Below are 17,815 nucleotides of genomic sequence, written 5' to 3'. Positions count from 1 at the left end.
TAGCTTCGTGTTATCGTGGACCCCATCCCTCGGTAGCATAGCCATGTTATGTCCCGGATTTGGAGCATGACAAATCTCATATAAATATACAAAAGGATGATCTTCTTAAGAGATCAAATCCCGTATAAATCCCATGAAATAAGAGATATGATCAAATCTCATGTAAATCCCATGAAATAAGAGATAAGATCAAATCCCATCAAATAAGGGATAATTAAATATGGTTACAATAAAATAAGGAAAGAGAGGAAGAATAAGGAACCCTACAAATATCCTACCATTAGAAAAAAAAGAAGAATAGGAAACTATACAAATATCCTACAATTAGATGAGAGATTTTAGGAAATTCTCAAGACTCCCCCTTAAGCTAGTGAGTGGATGTCTTCTATTCCTAACTTGCTAATAATTTCTTAAAATCTCATTGTAGGTAGGCCCTTCGTTAGAACATCAGCTAACTGATTTTCTAATGGCATATATGGGATACTAATCAACCCATTGTCCAACTTCTCCTTCATGAAGTGTCTGTTTATCTCAACGTGCTTGGTCCAATCATGCTGAATAAGTGATGCAGAACCGAGATAGATGAAGAGGAAGATAGGTGAGCAAAGATAAGAGAAGAAGTTTAAGAGGAGCACTCGGAGAAGATAGATAGAAAACTCTTGCAAAATACTTTAATTCTCATTCATTCATAACATGTTGGTAATGTTTACAAGCCCGTATTTATAGGCTTACAATCCCATAATTGACAGTAGTAAATTAAACAACGCATCTTAACAAAATAAGAATATATATATATAATCTTATAAATAAGAAAAACTAAAACAAATCAAATCAGCATTTTAAGAAAATCCTAATCAAATCAGGATTTCACATCAAATCAGCAAATTTGAGAAAATCCTAATCAAATCAAGATTTCATATCAAAGCACTAATATAAGAAAATCCTAATCAAATCGGGATTGCAAATCAAATCAGCAATTTGAAAAAATCCTAATCAAATCAAGATTTCAAATCAAATCATCGATATAAGGAAAGCCTAATCAAATCTGGATTTGCGCCCACGTCTAGTGTAAACGCGTAAGGACGGCTTAGGATCTCCATTTCTCTTCGACTGAAGAGAACTCGACTCCGACAAGTTATGATGTTGATATGACTCCAAAAGATCAGGATCGAGATGACAAAACTCCTCTTCAGTAATCCAAGTAGCATCAGAGATAGGACATCCCTTCCAGTGGACCAGGTAGCATTGGAATCCACCATATGTCGAACTCACAATCTCATCTTCGATGACACCCTCAATCTGCTCTCGGGCTGACTGATGAACTGACGGAAGCTTAAGGATAAGCACAAAAAAAGTCCGACCTCCATCCATAGATATACCTGTAGACACTTTGGGAGGCTCGAAAGTACCTCGATAAGGAAACAAATCCTGCACATCGAAAACAGGGCTAATAGTCATATCAGAAGGTAAATCAAGCAAATAAGCATTAGGTCCCAGTTTACGAATGATACGAAAAAGTCCAAAAACTCTAACATGCAATTTTTTGAAAGAATGTTTAGGATGACGCTCAGACGCACACGCACTATTACACAATCACCCTCATTAAAATCTTGATGTCTGCAGTGAACATCAACAACAAATTTATAAATCTCATTATTCATTGCAATTTTACGTTTGATTTTAGCATGAAGATCTCAAATATGATGAGCAAAGAATTCTGCAGATTCAGAAGGCCGAAAATCATAGGGTAAGGCACAAAGTCAATGAGTTGGTGAGGGGCTAAACCATAGACAATCTGAAAAGGAGACTTACCAGTGGTCTTATTAATAGAGTTGTTATAGGCAAACTCAGCAGTAGGTAACAACAAGTCTTAATTTTTCAATTTTTCTCCACAAGGCATCTAAGCAAATCTCCTAAACTACGATTAACAACCTCAATCTATCCATCAATCTGGAGATGGAAAGCAGATGAAAACTTTAAAGTTGTCCCAAACAACTTCCAAAGTGACTTCCAAAAATAGCTTACAAACCTAAGATCCCTATCAGATACTATGGAAGAAGGTAAGCCATGCAATCGAACAATCTTACGGAAGAATAGCTTGGCCACATGTGAGGCGTCAGTTGTCTTCACACAAGGTATAAAATGGGCCATCTTAGAAAACCTATCCACAACAACTAAGATGGAATCATGACCTCTAACAGTCCTAGGCAGTCCAAGAATAAAGTCCATGCTAACGTCTTGCCAAGGTGTGTGTGGAACAGGCAATGGTGTGTACAAATCAGTATTTCTTTTTCTAGCTTTAGCTAATTGACAAGTGCGACATTGGGACACAATCCAAGAAACATCTTTTTTTAAAGAGAACCAATAAAATCAATCCTCTAACATGGCTATAGTCTTATCATGCCCAAAATGACCAGCGAGATCACCAACATGCAACTCCCAAACAATAAAATCTCTAAATGAAGTGCGAGGAATGCATAGCCTAAAACCCCTAAACAAGTAACCATCTCGAATGAGAAAATCTACATAGTCACGACGATTACCATCAATGATCCCCTGATATATAAGTCCAAAATCAGGACAAGTGGTGTACTCATCTTTCAATCTCTCAAACCCTACCATCTGAGCACTTATAGTATGCAAGAGATGTACCACTCGACTAAGTGCATCAGATGGCTTGTTCTCAACTCCTAGACGATAGTTAAGAACAAATGTATATTCTTGGAGAAACTCAATCCATCAGGCATGTCTGGCACTCAATTTTTTTTGAGTTCAAGTACTTGAGTGTATGATGGTCAGAGTACAATACAAATTCTTGAGATAACAAGTAATACCCCCAGTACCTCAGGGACTACACAATAGCATAAAATTTCTTATCATAGGTGCAATACCTCTGCTTAGCTTCACTGAATTTTTTACTGAAATATGCGACTGGATATCCCTCTTGACTCAAAACACCTCCAATGCCTACTTCAGATGCATCACAGGCAACCTCAATGAGTTTACAAAAGTCAAGATGTCTCAAAATGGGTGCCTCGGTCATCTTTTACTTGATCATCCTAAAGGTTGTGCGTGCAGCGTCAGTCCATTTAAATTCTTCTTTCTTCATACTATCAGTGATGGAAACTACAATGGTACTAAAACTCTTAATGAATCACCTATAGAAGGTGGCCAACCCATGAAAACTACGAGCCTCAGAAAAAATCTTTGGTTCGGGCCACTCTAATAGCTCTCACTTTCTTGGGGTTAGCTGCAATACCTTGCGTCGTGACAATGAATCCTAAAAAGGCAATCTGAGTCTGCATGAAAGAGCATTTTTTGAGATTGACATAATTTTTCTGCTCTTAATGTCAAAAAAACCCGACGAATATGACTCAAATGCTCTTCTTTGGTCTCACTATAAATCAGGATGTCTTCAAAATATACCACCAAAAACTTGCCTATGGATGGTTTTGAAATCCAAGTCATAACCCTTATGAAAGTATTAGGAGCATTAGATAATCCGAAGGGCATAACTAACCACTTATACAGTCCATTTTGAGTTTTGAAGGTAGTCTTCCATTCATCTCCCGATCTAATCCGAATTTGGTGGTTTCTCGGACGCAAGTCAATCTTGGTGGACCATTTAGCATGGACCAAAAAGTCCAACATGTCCTCCTAGCTAGGTATGAAAAATCTGTACTTGATGGTGATCTTATTGATGGTGCGACTATCAACACACATTCGCCAAGAGCCTCCTTTTTAGCAGTCAATAGAGTAGGAATAGCATAGGGACTAAGGCTAGGTTGAACAAAGCCTTTCTCCAAAAGTTCGTCAACTTGCCGATTGATCTCTACTCTTTCTTTAGAATTCATCCTATAATAAGGCAAATTGGACAGTTGGGATCTTGGGACCAGATCAATGGCATGCTGTATGTCCCTCATAGATGGTAACTCACTAGAAAGTTTCTCAAGTGTCACGTCTTCAAATTCATGCAATAGCTGGTTGACCTCTGGGAGAAGGTCAACTAGTGACTGAGACAGCTCTTGTGAAATCTCTTTGGCTATCAAAGCTAAGACAATTCCTGATTTCTTGTCCTCTTTCTCAAATTCCCTATGAGTTAGAAGATGGAGGTGTTTCTTTCAAACCCACTGAGAAGAGGAAGAACTCAAATCATGTGCACTAGGAGAACTCGAAGAGCTACTAGGTATCTGAGTCCTACATGCCATCTTTTTATCCAGCTCAGAGGGTTTGGTGGGCTAAAGCTGTATGGTTTTACCTTTAAACCTCAACACACAAGTGTTGTCTCGCCCATAATGAATAACATTTAGATCATATAGCCAAGGTCAACCTAACAAGACATGGTATACATCCATTGGAAGGACATCACACCAAATTTTATCCGAGTAATCATCCATCTGTAGGGGAACTAAACATCGCTCAGTAATTAGCAAAGAAGTCTTGTCAACCCATGCTACCCTAACGGGCTAGGGGGTGGGGTTCCAGCGGCAACTTTAGCTTTTCAAGAGCTGACTTTGAAACTACATTCATGCAACTCCCTCCATCAATGATGACTTTGCACACTACATCCCCACATTTCACATAAATATGAAAAATGCAAATGCGCTTCCATTTATCGGTGCTTATTATGGTAGACAAAATACATCTCACGATCCCACAAAATTTGTCATCATTTTCTAGTCCGTCCTCATTGTCATCTTCGTACTTGGATACATGCTCTTCAGCCTCAAAATCTTGGATGTCATCCTCAGTTGGCATGTTTCTAGTATCATGATCTAAAGTCAAAGTACGATAAAGACGTCGGGCTGCAATATGACCCTTATCATGATAGTTATGGCACTCAATATTAGAGATATTATAGCGAGGGTCGGTAACACTGGCATCTCTACCTGAATATGTCGAAGTCCTCTGAGTAAGACTGTTATTTCTCCTAGAAGCAACGGAGCTAGAAAAAGTACTCCTAGTGACTCTAGATTGAGATGACTCCCTGACTTGGGAAGTTGTGCGCCTCTGAATGGATATTTTGTGAAACTTTTCAATCTCTAAGGCCTTGTGATAGGCCTCCTCAAGAGAATCAGGTGAATAAAGACTAACCTCTTTTTTGATTTCTGGCCTTAATCCAGTAATAAATCAAGTGACCAACACCCATGGTTGCTCATCGATATAACATCTAACGAGCAATTCTTTAAACTTAGATAAGTATTCAGTCACACTAGAAGATAGTTGTCTAAGCATGAGCATTTGTTCCATCAGTTGAGCTCTATAATATGTGGGAATATATTTATCTCTCAATCTCTCTTTCATTTCAACCCACGAGTCTATAGGATCATGTCCTAACGTATTAGGTTCATCTGCACTCCCTGCCAATATCTCTTGGCAGAGCCAACGAACTTCATTTTGGCAAAGCGAGTTTGCTGACCATCGATCATATCATACTACTCAAAGAAATCTTCCATGTCCGCTAACCAGTTTAAGAAGATATTAGGATTTAGCTTGCCATCAAAACTAGGGGCCTCAACCTTTACCCTCTTAGTGATATCCCCTGAATTATCAGGATAATATCCATGTTGGTTGTGGTGATATGGAGGAGGGAAGTGTCTTTGCGGTCTCTCATGATTCCCATCATGGTGCCTAGCATGAAAATTTTGAGGCCTGGGGTGGGCTCCTAGGTCATCCTCTAGGCAAGGTTTCTTCTCTTCTATATGTTCTAACTCAAGTGGGAGTCCCTTGTGATAAGCAACTTGAGGGGGATATGCATAGGGGCAAATCTCCTTCCAACATGCGGTGTTCTACCCCCCTAATAGTAGGAGTCTTAATGTGGTGCAATGGAGAGACGATGGTAGTAGGTAGCAAGCCTGGGTTATCATCTGAATTCCCTATGGGGTGATGCCTATTACTTATACCACCAGCATACTCAATATTCGGAGAAACTGGAGAGTTACCCTTAGAGTGATGTTTTTGCCTAGGGTAACTTGTAATTGGGAAAATTGTTGAGTCATCTCTTCTTAAAATTGGTCCATAGTTGCTTGAAAAGTATCGACTTTATATTCAAAGGTATCAACACGCTTGTCCAACACATCTTGGGCATCGGAGAGTTCTCGAATGGTCATGTAATATATGGTTTGAGAAATTTGGGTAACAAGAAGGCTGGATTTTGGACTTAAATTGCAATGAGTAATAATTTTTCAACCACTATGCTGTTTTTGCAAAAATCATGAAATTAATGACTACAACTATGTGAAGTGATATGCGATTTTTTTTTCCCCAAACAAGTAGAAAGAAGGAATCCTAAAAATCTAAATGAATATGGTGCAAGCAAGTAGGAGTTTGAATAAAAGAGAGACAAATAAGCTTTAGTGGTTTACTTGGACCGTTTTGCAATTCGCCAATTTACCAACTAATATGGAATTAGTCACCGATCTCAAGTATGGAGAAAACGTACCTTATGTCAGAGTTTCAAGGATCAAAAAGTGCATACTTTCTTGAAATAGATTTTTATTTTGCTGATCAGATTCAGATCTGAAGCCTTAAACTAGGTTGGATCCGGATCTAATTGTGGGTACAGATCCGGATCTGAGTTCGGGTCAGCCTGAAGAGCAACGACGGCAGCAGCGAGGGAAGAGAGTAGGCCTTCTAGGTGCGACAAGGATCTAGATGTCGATGATCAGTGGTGGAGACTTGGATTTTGTCGGTGAAGGAACGATGGACACCTTTTGAAATTGATGATGGTGATGGCGAGGCTATTGATGATTCCGATGGTGGCAAGGGCTGAAGCAAATAATGGTTGTGAATCGCAGTTGACTCTGATACCAATTGATACAGAACCGAGACAGACAAAGAAAAAGAAGAAGATAGGTGAGCAAAGATAAGAGAAGAAGTTTAGGAGGAGAACTCAGAGAAGATAGATAGAAAACTCTTGCCAAATACTTTAATTCTCATTTATTCATAACATATTGGTAATGTCTTACAAGCCCGTATTTATAAGCTTACAATCCCACAATTAAAAGTAGCAAATTAAGCAACGCATCTTAACAAAATAAGAAAATACATATAGAATCTTATAAATAAGACAAATTAAACCAAATCAAATCAATATTTTAAGAAAATCCTAACAAAATCAAGATTTCACATCAAATCAGCAATTTTGAAGAAATCCTAATCAAATCAAGATTGCAAATCAAATCAGCAATTTGAAGAAATTATAATCAAATCAGAATTGCAAATCAAATCACCAATATAAGGAAAGCCTAATCAAATTTGGATTTGCGCCCACGTCTAATGTAAATGCATAAGGACGGTTTAAGATCTCCATCAATAGGATTATGTGCAATATTAATGACAGACTTGTTATCACAGTATAGCTTCATCGTTCTCTCTCTTTTGATCTTTAAGTCATCTAGAATTATTTTTACCCACAGTAGTTCATAAATCCTTTGAGCCATGGCTCTGAACTCAGCCTCAACACTAGATCTTGCTATCACATTCTGTTTTTTACTCCTTCAAGTCACCATATTACCTCCTAAGAACGTGCAGTGTCTAGATGTTGACCTTCTGTCAACTTGTGATCCAGCATAATCAGCATCAGTATAGAACTCAAGAGTAAGCTCTCCTCTTTTCTGAAATAAGATTCCCTTACCTGGTGTAGCTTTAAGATAGTGGAGGATTCTGTAAATTGCTTACAAGTATTCTTCTTTTGGGTCATGCATAAACTGACTGACTACACTCACAGAGTAGGCTATGTCTAGTCTTGTATGTGAGAGATAAATTAATCTCCCTATAAGTCTCTGATATCTCCCCTTATCAATTGAGCTATCCTCTTCAGTTCTTCCTATCCTGTGACTATAATCAATAGGGGTACTTGCTGCTTTGCTGTAAAGATTTTTTGCTTCTTTAAGAAGGTCTAATCAAAATTTGCCATATCGTGCCAAACCGATCGGTACACCCCGTATCATACTGGATCGGTGGAGAACCAGTACGATTCGATAGGTAAATTCGGTACACCGACGGTACGAAAGAAAAAAAAAGAGAAAATAAGAAAGAGAGAGGAAGAGAGGGAGGGAGGTGAGAGCCGTCGGAGGCCGACGATGGCCGACTGCGGCCGCTGGAGGGCTTCCGAGCTCCGTATCGCCCGATAGGGCTTTCAAAAGAGTGAGAAAAAGAGAGAACGCTCGGGGGGAGGGACCTACCGGACGGATGGTGCCTCCGTCGCGAGGCCTCCGATGGCCGACGAGCCGATGTTGACGGCTTGAGGGCGGTCGAACAGGCGAAGCCACGGCTTCTTTTTCGAAACAGACGGTCGTCTGTTTCGATTTTTCTTTTTTTTTGATTTTAAACTCATGAAGTCCGCAACCCAGTTGCCGACTTAAGAGATTTTTAAAAAAAAAAAAACAAAATTCGTGAAACCGACAAACTATTTGCCGACTTCACTTAAAATTATATTTTTTAAAAAAACTCCCAAAACAGGGGCGACGCCCCTGTTTCACGCCCGCAGTGTCGCACGCGTAGACTGCGCCCTCCGAAGGCCGTTCGACGACCCCACCGGCTCCTTCCCCTCCATCTTTTTCTTTCTTCCTCCTCTCTCTCTATTTCTCTTTCTCTTTTTCTTCTTCCGATTCGGATCCGCTTGCCTTCGTCGGTTCGGTACAGTATGGTATGAAACCGTACCAAACCGTACCATCGATCGATCGATACGATCGACGGTACCGGTTCAGCATACCTTGAGTCTAATACATATTTCCATTGAGAGATAAATATATCCTTTTTTGAGTAAGCCACTTCAATGCCCAAGAAGTATTTCAATTTTTTGAATTCTTTGATCTCAAATTCTTGAGCAATCTTTTTCTAAAAGATTTTCTTTTAGCTGCATTATTTTCTGTCACAATAATATCATCCACATACACTACTAGTAAGGCTATAACTTGACCTTTATCTGAGTGTTTTATAAATAATGTGTGGTCTCCCTAACTTTGTTTGTATCCCATTCTCAGCATTGTCTTTGTAAATCTTCCAAACCATGCTTCAGAAGATTGTTTTAGGCCGTACAAAGCCTTTTTCAAAAGATAAATTTTATCAATTTCAAAATTTCTATCAAATCCGGATGGTGGCTCCATAAAGACCTCTTCTTTCAAATCTCAATGTAGGAATATATTCTTCATATCAAATTGTTGCAGATCCCAATCAAACATAGCAGCAAGAGATAATAGAATTCTTACAGTATTCATCTTTGCTACTGGTGCAGAAATTTCCTGGTAGTCTACCCAATAAGTTTGTGTATACCCCTTTGCAACTAATCTTGCTTTGTACCTCTCAAGAGACCCATCTGCTTTGTATTAAAGTGTAAACCCATTTGTATCCAATTGGTTGTTTTCCTTTTAGCCTAGTCACAATCTTCCAAGTCTTATTCTTCTCTAGTGTAGTCATTTTTTCTTTCATGGTTTGTACCCAATTCTTGTCCTTTAATACCTCTTGTATAGTTTTAGGGATATCAATTGAGTCTAGGGTAGTGAAGAAACTTTTATGTTGTGAAGAAAGGCGATGAAGGGAGACAAACTGTGAAATTGGATAGAGTGGATGTTAAGTGTATTTTCTGGTGGCCTTTCTTAAGGCAATTGGGAGATCTAGGTCTTGAGAAACAGACTCTTCAAGAACAGATTCATTAAGAATAGAATCAGTGAGAGAAACTGGTTTATCTGGCTCTTGTTCATCCAGATTGGAGTCTTGGGTCTGCATTGGTTCAGAAATCATCTTTTTTTCTTCTTGAATACTGCAGTAATTCAGGCTGCATTTGTTGCTGATTTTTAGTGTCTTGTTCCAGCTCATCTGAAGATGGTTCATGTGGAGAAGGCATATCATATGAGGATGGTTCATGTGGAGGCATCTCATATGAGAATGCTTCATGTGGAGAAGGCATTGGCCGTAGACTTCCAAGATTATCAAGGACAACCTATTCCAAACTATCCTTAGGCTTCTCCCCCTGAAGAGAGGAATGAGGTTTAGAAAAATAAAATTGGTTTTCGTTAAAGGTGACATCCATAAAGATAAAATATTTTTCGAGTAGGAGGATGATAACACTTATACCCTTTTTGTGTATTAGAATAGCGCACGAAAATACATGTTAGAGCTCTAAGATCAAGCTTTTCGCGATGTTGTTTATGAACATGGACATAGGAGATACACCCAAAGATGCGAAGAGGAAGATTACTCGAATAATGAAGCTCAAAATGAAAGGTAGACAATAGGTGAATAGGAGATTGATTACCAAGGATACGTGAAGGGACTCTATTAATCAGGAAAGTTACTGTAAGGACAGTATCTCCCCTAAAAAATTTTGGGGCATTAGAATGGAAAAGAAGGGCACGAGTGATATTTAGAAGATGTCGGTTTTTTCTCTCTGCTATCCCATTTTGTTGGAGCATGTCAATACAAGAGAATTCGTAAATGATTCCTTTGTGAAAGAAGGAAGCAAGAGAGAAATTAAAATAATCTTGAACATTATCAGAATGAATCCTTTGTATGGATACCCCGAATTGAGTCTATCATTTGGTGGAAAGATGGAATTATATGGCTGATCTCAGATTTTTTATTCATAAGATATATCCACATGGTCCTAGTATAGTCATCAATGAATGACACAAACCACTTTGCCCCAGTATGAGTAGGAATTCTAGATGGACCCCAAATATCTATATGTATGAGAAGAAAAGGTTTGAAAGATTTATTAAAACTCAAAGGGAATGACACACGATGATGTTGAGCAAATTCACAAGTATCACAATGAAAGCTTTGAACATCAACATTATTAAACAATAAAGAAAACATATTTTTCAGCAAAAGGAAGGGTGGATAGCCAAGATGAAGATGCTGGATCCATATTTCAGATTCATTGGAAGAGAAAGAATGAGCAGAATTAAATGATGTGCAGGAGAGAGTGACCCGATTTGCAGGAGTGGAAGAACTACTGACAACATCAAGATAGTAAACGTCATTCCGTTTCTTAGCAGATCCAATCGTCCTCCCTGTGACTTTATCCTGAAAGATGCAATGGTATCAAAAAAATGTGATACAACAATTTAAATCTTTGGTGAGCTGATGAATGGAGATTAGATTAGTGGATAATTTTGAAACATGTAACACATTTTTTAAATGAAAGGAAGGGGCTAAGAAAATTTGGCCTTGGCCGGCTATGTTAATAGAGAAACCATTAGCCACGATAATTATTTGATTTCCAGAGAATGGTTTGTAGGTCTCAAATCGAGATAGGCTATGGGTCATATGATCCGTTGCTCCCGAGTCAAGTACCTAGGAGGAGGAATGAGGCAATGTAATGGCATTAAGAGAATTAGAAATAAAACACTTACCAAACTGAGCCAATGAATTTAAACCAGAGGAAGTAGACAGAGTTTAGAAAATCTCGTAATTTCTCAACCTCCTCTTTGTTGAATTCTAGAAATTTAGCTTCTTCAAGTTTTTCAAGTATAGATCCCTTGAGAAAAATTTTCACCAATCGTGACCATTAAAGATAATTCTTCCCATCAAGATGATAGAAAGAGTTCATGGCCTGCAGTTCACCTTTTACAATGGGTTGAGTTGTCCCAAAGACGGGTCCGAAAGGGTTGAACGTCCTAACCTCAAAAACTTCAGACATGTTGACTAGAAGAAGAGATCAAATAACAGCAACAACAGAGAGACAGACTGACAACGAAAGTGCAGTCAGATTTGGCTGACAGAAAAAAGCTGCGAACAACGATGACTTCTGCAATGAAGGCAGATAACGATGAAGATGTCTACGATGAAGGCAGATGAAGTCAACACTGAAGATGTCTGCGATGAAGACAAACAAGGTCGACAGCAATGGGACCAACAGCGATAAGGCTGTGGACTTCAATGATGAAAACCGATAGAAAAAGAAGAAACAACGATGGAAAAATAGGCCTTATGGAAAGAGCTCTGATGCCATGAGACAAGATGTAATTTTCTTCTTATTTTCAATGGGTAATCAATCCCATATAAATATACAAAAGGATGATCTTCTTAAGAGATCAAATCCAATGTAAATCCTATGAAATAAGGGATATGATCAAATCCCGTATAAATCCCATGAAATAAGGGATAAGATCAAATCCCATCAAATAAGGCATAATTAAATATGGTTACAGTGAAATAAGAAAAAAAAAGAAGAATAGGGAACTATACAAATATCCTACCATTAGAAAAAGAGGAAGAATAGGAAACTATATAAATATTCTACAATTAGATGAGAAATTTTAAGAAATTCTCAATAATTACCAAATCAGAGCAACAGCCACCCCCAACAGTTCAACAAGCCCCAACCAAAGCATATTGGGCCCTATCTGCTCATCAAACAAGTAGGAGAAATTGCTACAAGACCTGACCTCCCAGAAAGCAAAGTTCTCCTTACTATCAAGACAAGTCCAACAAAGTTCATGACCCATGGTTGTTGATGCTTCTGAAGAAAAGAAATGGCATGAGATTGAAGTAGTTATGGACAATTAGAAATTAATGATTCGGTGCCAAGCTCATCAAAAATATCTGGTCCAAAATAGATGAGCAAACCCAAGTTTAAGAGATCATGAATAATAATTAGAGACCTACAGGTTGCAACACCTCAGTCATGATCTATGTTTAGATTGCCAAGCATTCAATTCATTAGAGCTCAACTCCTCGTACAGAGAGGGAGCTAATGCAAGTCAGCTCCATACTCTTCACCTTTGGAAGACACCAAACCCTCAAAATGGGTCCTAGGAGCACCAGATAAAGCTAAAAAGTTTTCAAAACCAAAGAGCATAAAGGGATAAAGTAACAGTAGAGCATTGGTGTTATAGCCATTATACAACAACTGCCACCCAATCAGTAACTTCAACAAGATATCATCCAAGCTTCAAGAAGTTTAGCACCGACAAACCTTCTAAACACAAATCAAGCACCGTCAAATCACTTCAAGCCATAGAATGATCCAGATACTTTTAAAAGCTTACATTGATCTTGGTTATGCATATCATTGTCTAGTTGTCTTAATCGATGGTTGGTCGGAAGATTACTTGGCGTAGATAATTTTATTAATTATTAAGAGATCCAGTAAACCCGGACTTTCCTTTCATATAAGGGACTTGGAACCTATTAATACCCCATATCTACTCAGTTTTCATCAATAAATTAATAAAGTTCTTATTTTCTGAGTTCGCTCCTGTGTCCTCCTTGTGCCTTCTAAAGATCCAACTTCCACATGGTCACTGGAAAAATGTAGCAACTAGTAAAGGTGGAGAAAGAAACATATTGAAAGATGACTTCTTGTGCTCCAAACAACAACTTAGCAGCCTTGAAATGAAGAATGGAATATCTCATAAAATTTCATATTCCAACAACTTGACATAGATCAACTGGCCATTGATGTCAACTTTTCAATGACTGATGTAAGCAATTATGATGATGAAGAATTAAAGATGATCATCCTGGTTTTTGAAAAAATCCAATAGCCAGAATGTCAAATACATCTGAAAAGGCATTTTGTGGAAGACAGGCCAAAAGAATTGCGTAACCTTCCACTGGGGCACTAACCCATACAAATAAGTATTTATGGTTTAGGGCTTTAGGTCCTGTCATAATACCATAAATAATGAACTAAAAAAAAAAAAAACAAGCAACATATACACAATATACACAATACATACATAAATGATATGACTTCTCATTTGCTAACATATCAGATCAATTTTACATAGTTTAAGCAGTTCTTTATTCCATTGACTGAATATAGGACTCAGTCAGATGGTAGGAAGTAGGTTGTTGATTTAATTATAATATATAAAAATAACATTAGGACAAGAATGTATAGGCATGATAGTTTTCAATTATAGTTTCGGACATATCATAACAAAGGAACAATATACATACATACAGACATACATACATACATACATACATACATATCTATATCTATATCTCTATATCTCTATATCTCTGTCTATCTATCTATTATATATATATACACACACAAAAGAGCCAAGTTCTGCAGCTTATGACAGATTTGATATCTAATTATAGCATGCTAACGCATTTGAAAGGGGTATTAAACAGAAATGACCACATAGGAGTCAGCTTAGTGTCACTACAATAACAGAACTTTAGGTGCCAGCACCAGTGTATGCATGACATAACAAATAGCTGAGTCATAACTCATGCAGAATGGTCCATATCAGGTCCGTGTTGGTTCATGCCAACCAGGATGGATCAGGATAAAAAAGATGCAGACTGGCATGGAACCATTTTTTCCTTCTATGAACCCTAGCATGTGAACAAATACATGACTGACACTGCATGACATACTATCATACCATTCATTGATGGCATGGGCACGATATGTGGTTTTTAAGTCTTTGACATAATTAAAAAATTTGTTCTTATGGAAAAATATGACTACATAATGTAGAAGAACAGGCAAACCTCTGAAGTTACTGAAAAAGAATCTGTATAGCTAATTAATAAGCATACTTACAATGTCCACATCTGACAAAAAAGTCATGGCCATGGAAGAGAACCAAGGTGGCAGCTCAACTGCATTAAGGTAATAAATATATGGTGCAACAAAATATTAGCATAAAATTTGGGGAAAGAAAAGGCTCTAAAGATATCCATGCTGAAGAAAATCCATCACCACATAACAGTAAACATCATCAATTATTTTCTACAGATTAACTAACCATTACGAAATTATTTCAAAATATTAAGTATGGCTCCAATTTTTTAACAAATCCCTTAAAAAACTAAAGGGGGTCTTTACAATGAAGTAATGTATAGACCAATATAGTCTCATAAAAAAACCAAGAAAACTCTCCTACATGCATGTCCATTTTTTATTGGAGATGTGTATTGCTATGAAAAAGATTTATCAAGGACTTCTGAATGCTGAATGTGAGATATGCAGGTCCGTCACTGCAGTCACTCATATACAGGTGTCAAGGTCCTTGTGTTAAGCCTTACCAATAAAGGATTCCACACATGTACATCAGAAATAGAAAGCATCTAGCATTGATGATGCCCTTTTTCTTTTTTTCTCAGGGAGGAGTGGGCTATTTGAGGGGCAATATGATATCAGGGTTCAGAGTGACTGATCTCTAGAAAGAATTGCATCAACATTGCATAGGAAAAAGTGGTTTCTAGAGTAGTTGCACAAATAATGAAGCAGGCTGGTGACAGATCAATGTACAATGAAAACTGCACTGTAAACAGAACAGGGGATGGATTGGCAGACAGTAAAATCAAGTAATTGACAATATTCCAGAGTCCAGACATTTTAACAGTATGGAGAAAGACTATGGCAGTTTTTGTAAGATTAGAGGGAAAATAATCTAGGATCAGTTGGTATGCATACTTGAGTATTTGAAATAAATGCAGAATTAAACAAAGTGATGTCCAAAATCAATTTATTCACTGAAAAAGTTTAAACTCATAGATAAACAAAAACCTGGTGAACATTAATGAATAGTTGTACCTAAGTTATTAAAACTAGATTTAATGCAGAGATAAGATTTTGGCACAATTATGAATTATGTGACATAGCTACCCATAAAACTGAGGATTCAGAATCAAAAGGACATACAACAGTATGCAATGAAGGTTTCTTGGTTTTTAGGTCTTGGAAAGGATCTATTATATGAACAAAACTAAAAAATCAAAACAGAAATCAAACTGTCTCCATCACAGAGCCCAAAATTAATTCCAGTTGGAAAGTTGATTCATCTTCCATATCGCACTGTAATCAACAAGCAGATATTTTCTTCACAAATCATCAAAGAAAAATCATAAAATATATCATTCCCCTACAAACTACCATTCGAAGATATAACTCTTTCTCAGTGAACACAAAAAGTATGGTTTTCACTTTTGCACCGAACCCACAAAATGATGTTGAAAGAGGGTTATAGCAGAACAAGCAAGTTACCCTCCAAAAAGTGCAAAGAATTGTTTATTTCAAAAACAGAAAAGCAGGCCTAACAATACTAAACTATAGGAAGTTGAAGAAGTATAAGAAACCACACAAATACTCATATGAGTAACAATCATGTTTCTTTCCCAAACAGAAAAATAATGCAACCCCCCAAATATGAAATGACATTAGGTGATGAGCTTTGATGGATTTCAAGTATGCCAACTGCATTAGCAAAATAAAACGCCCAAACAAATAATTCATTTTGATGTGGACCTTTAATTCATCCTCAAAAGCCAATAATTTGATCACTAGAAAGCTGATAATTTTTGACATAGAATCACCAGAAAAGGAACTAAAATACACTCAAACTTTCAATTAAGTAGATGGCATGGTTTCTTTATTCCAAAAGACATCAAGCGGTACAACTTCCACTAAAAGCCACTCTTGAAATCAGATAAAAATGATGAGAGCAGAAGAGATTGCCAGGAGGATGAAACAGTCAGAATTTTGTCAAAACGCGATTTTCGAATAAAATACACAACCTAATTATAAATCAAGAAGAGCTCTTCAGAAGAAAAAGGTGTAGAGACCCAATATTAAATACTCATCCCGCTGCAAAACCCAAGAACAAAATTTTTCGACCCACTACCAAACACTCCATCGATTTTGGGCATCTGGATTACCAATTATAAGAGAAATAACCATAAAACTTATACCCCAAAAAACCAAAAAGATTTAATCTTTCTATCTTAAACAAACCACACCAAGTTTGAAAGAGGAGGAATCCAAAGACTCTCCTCCAAAAACCCTAAAAACCGTGCATGTCCACCACTCCTGGAACTCCAGGGACATGGCCAGAACCAAGTCTCGCAGCGACTATAGCTCAACAGCTCAGAGCTAGGCCGCTGCGTCCATGGCATGAGACGTAGCCGGCCATTAGAGCCAAAAAAAAAAATCAAAATTTACATCCTCAAACAGGTTTACAAGCACCTCGGTTACAAATGCCAACAATAGACCCACAATATTTATACCAAAAAAGACATCAAAATTTGATCTTTATATCCCCCACCCAAAAAAAAAACATCAAAATTCTATCTTGGTGACCAAAAAGTCATCAAAATCCGATTTTTTATCTCAAACAACCAAACCAGGATCAGAACAAGAAACACCCAAAGATTTTCCCAAACAGAAACCGAGTAAAACCGCCCCCACCTACCTCGCAAGTAACTCCAGGCGTAGGGCCTGAGCCAGGTCTCGCCGCGCGAGTAGCTCGAGACGACGTAGCTGAGCCCCGGCGGCCCCTGGCACGCGGCGGAGCCCGCCATTAGAGACCACGAGCAAAGGATCAACAAAAGGGAGAGACCCGATGCGGCCATCGACTGCGGAAAAGAAGAAGGAAAAGGAAAGGAATTTGTGCCCCCTTTATTCTCCTCCTTTTGGTCTCGGAGGATTCCAAGGAGGCGAAGGCGACGAAGCAGAGGAGCAAAAGGCAGAAAGGTACCAAGATAGATATTCCCTTGGATCTCGCGCGAGTACCGATGGAATGTCCGGCACCAAGGTGCGGACTTCTGGTTCAAGGCTCCTGCCTTCTCTATTTGTTGTGTTCTCAGATAAAACTACGCTAAGGACCACGGAGACGGGTGCACTTTACCAAACTGAGGCGTGCTTTTTACTTTTAGCGACGCAGTTAGAACAACGGGGAGTGTTTTATCTAAATAATTTTTTAAAATAATTAAAATTTTAATGTATTCATCAAAATGATCCAAACAGCATAAAACGTCATTCAAAATGACGTTCTATGATAGCCATATCACCATCCTTTTTCATTTTTTTTCTATGTAGATGATGAAAAATAAAATAAAATCACTC

At 37.9% G+C, this 17,815-nt stretch overlaps 1 protein-coding gene across 2 annotated transcripts in view; it reads right to left on the bottom strand.

The window, feature by feature from the left end:
- LOC105053587 (uncharacterized) overlaps positions 1-17,533 on the bottom strand; it is a 36,320-nt gene extending 18,787 nt beyond the window's left edge. Inside the window, exons 1-2 of one of the 2 annotated variants that reach the window (XM_010934812.4) lie at positions 17,163-17,533; positions 14,513-14,571 (exon numbers count right to left, since the gene is read on the bottom strand). In XM_010934812.4, coding sequence (XP_010933114.1) covers positions 14,513-14,571; positions 17,163-17,322 — 219 coding nt within the window. In that variant the 5' untranslated portion in view covers positions 17,323-17,533. Of the gene's footprint in view, positions 1-10,932; positions 11,027-14,512; positions 14,572-17,162 lie in introns of those variants that run through there. The other variant, XM_073246087.1, reaches the window with a different exon arrangement.
- Positions 17,534-17,815: the final 282 nt, after the last annotated feature.

The sequence above is a fragment of the Elaeis guineensis genome, chromosome 11 (genome assembly GCF_000442705.2).
Source record: "Elaeis guineensis isolate ETL-2024a chromosome 11, EG11, whole genome shotgun sequence".
NCBI classification, from domain to species: Eukaryota; Viridiplantae; Streptophyta; class Magnoliopsida; order Arecales; family Arecaceae; genus Elaeis; species Elaeis guineensis.
This window is presented reverse-complemented; position numbering and strand designations above follow the sequence as displayed.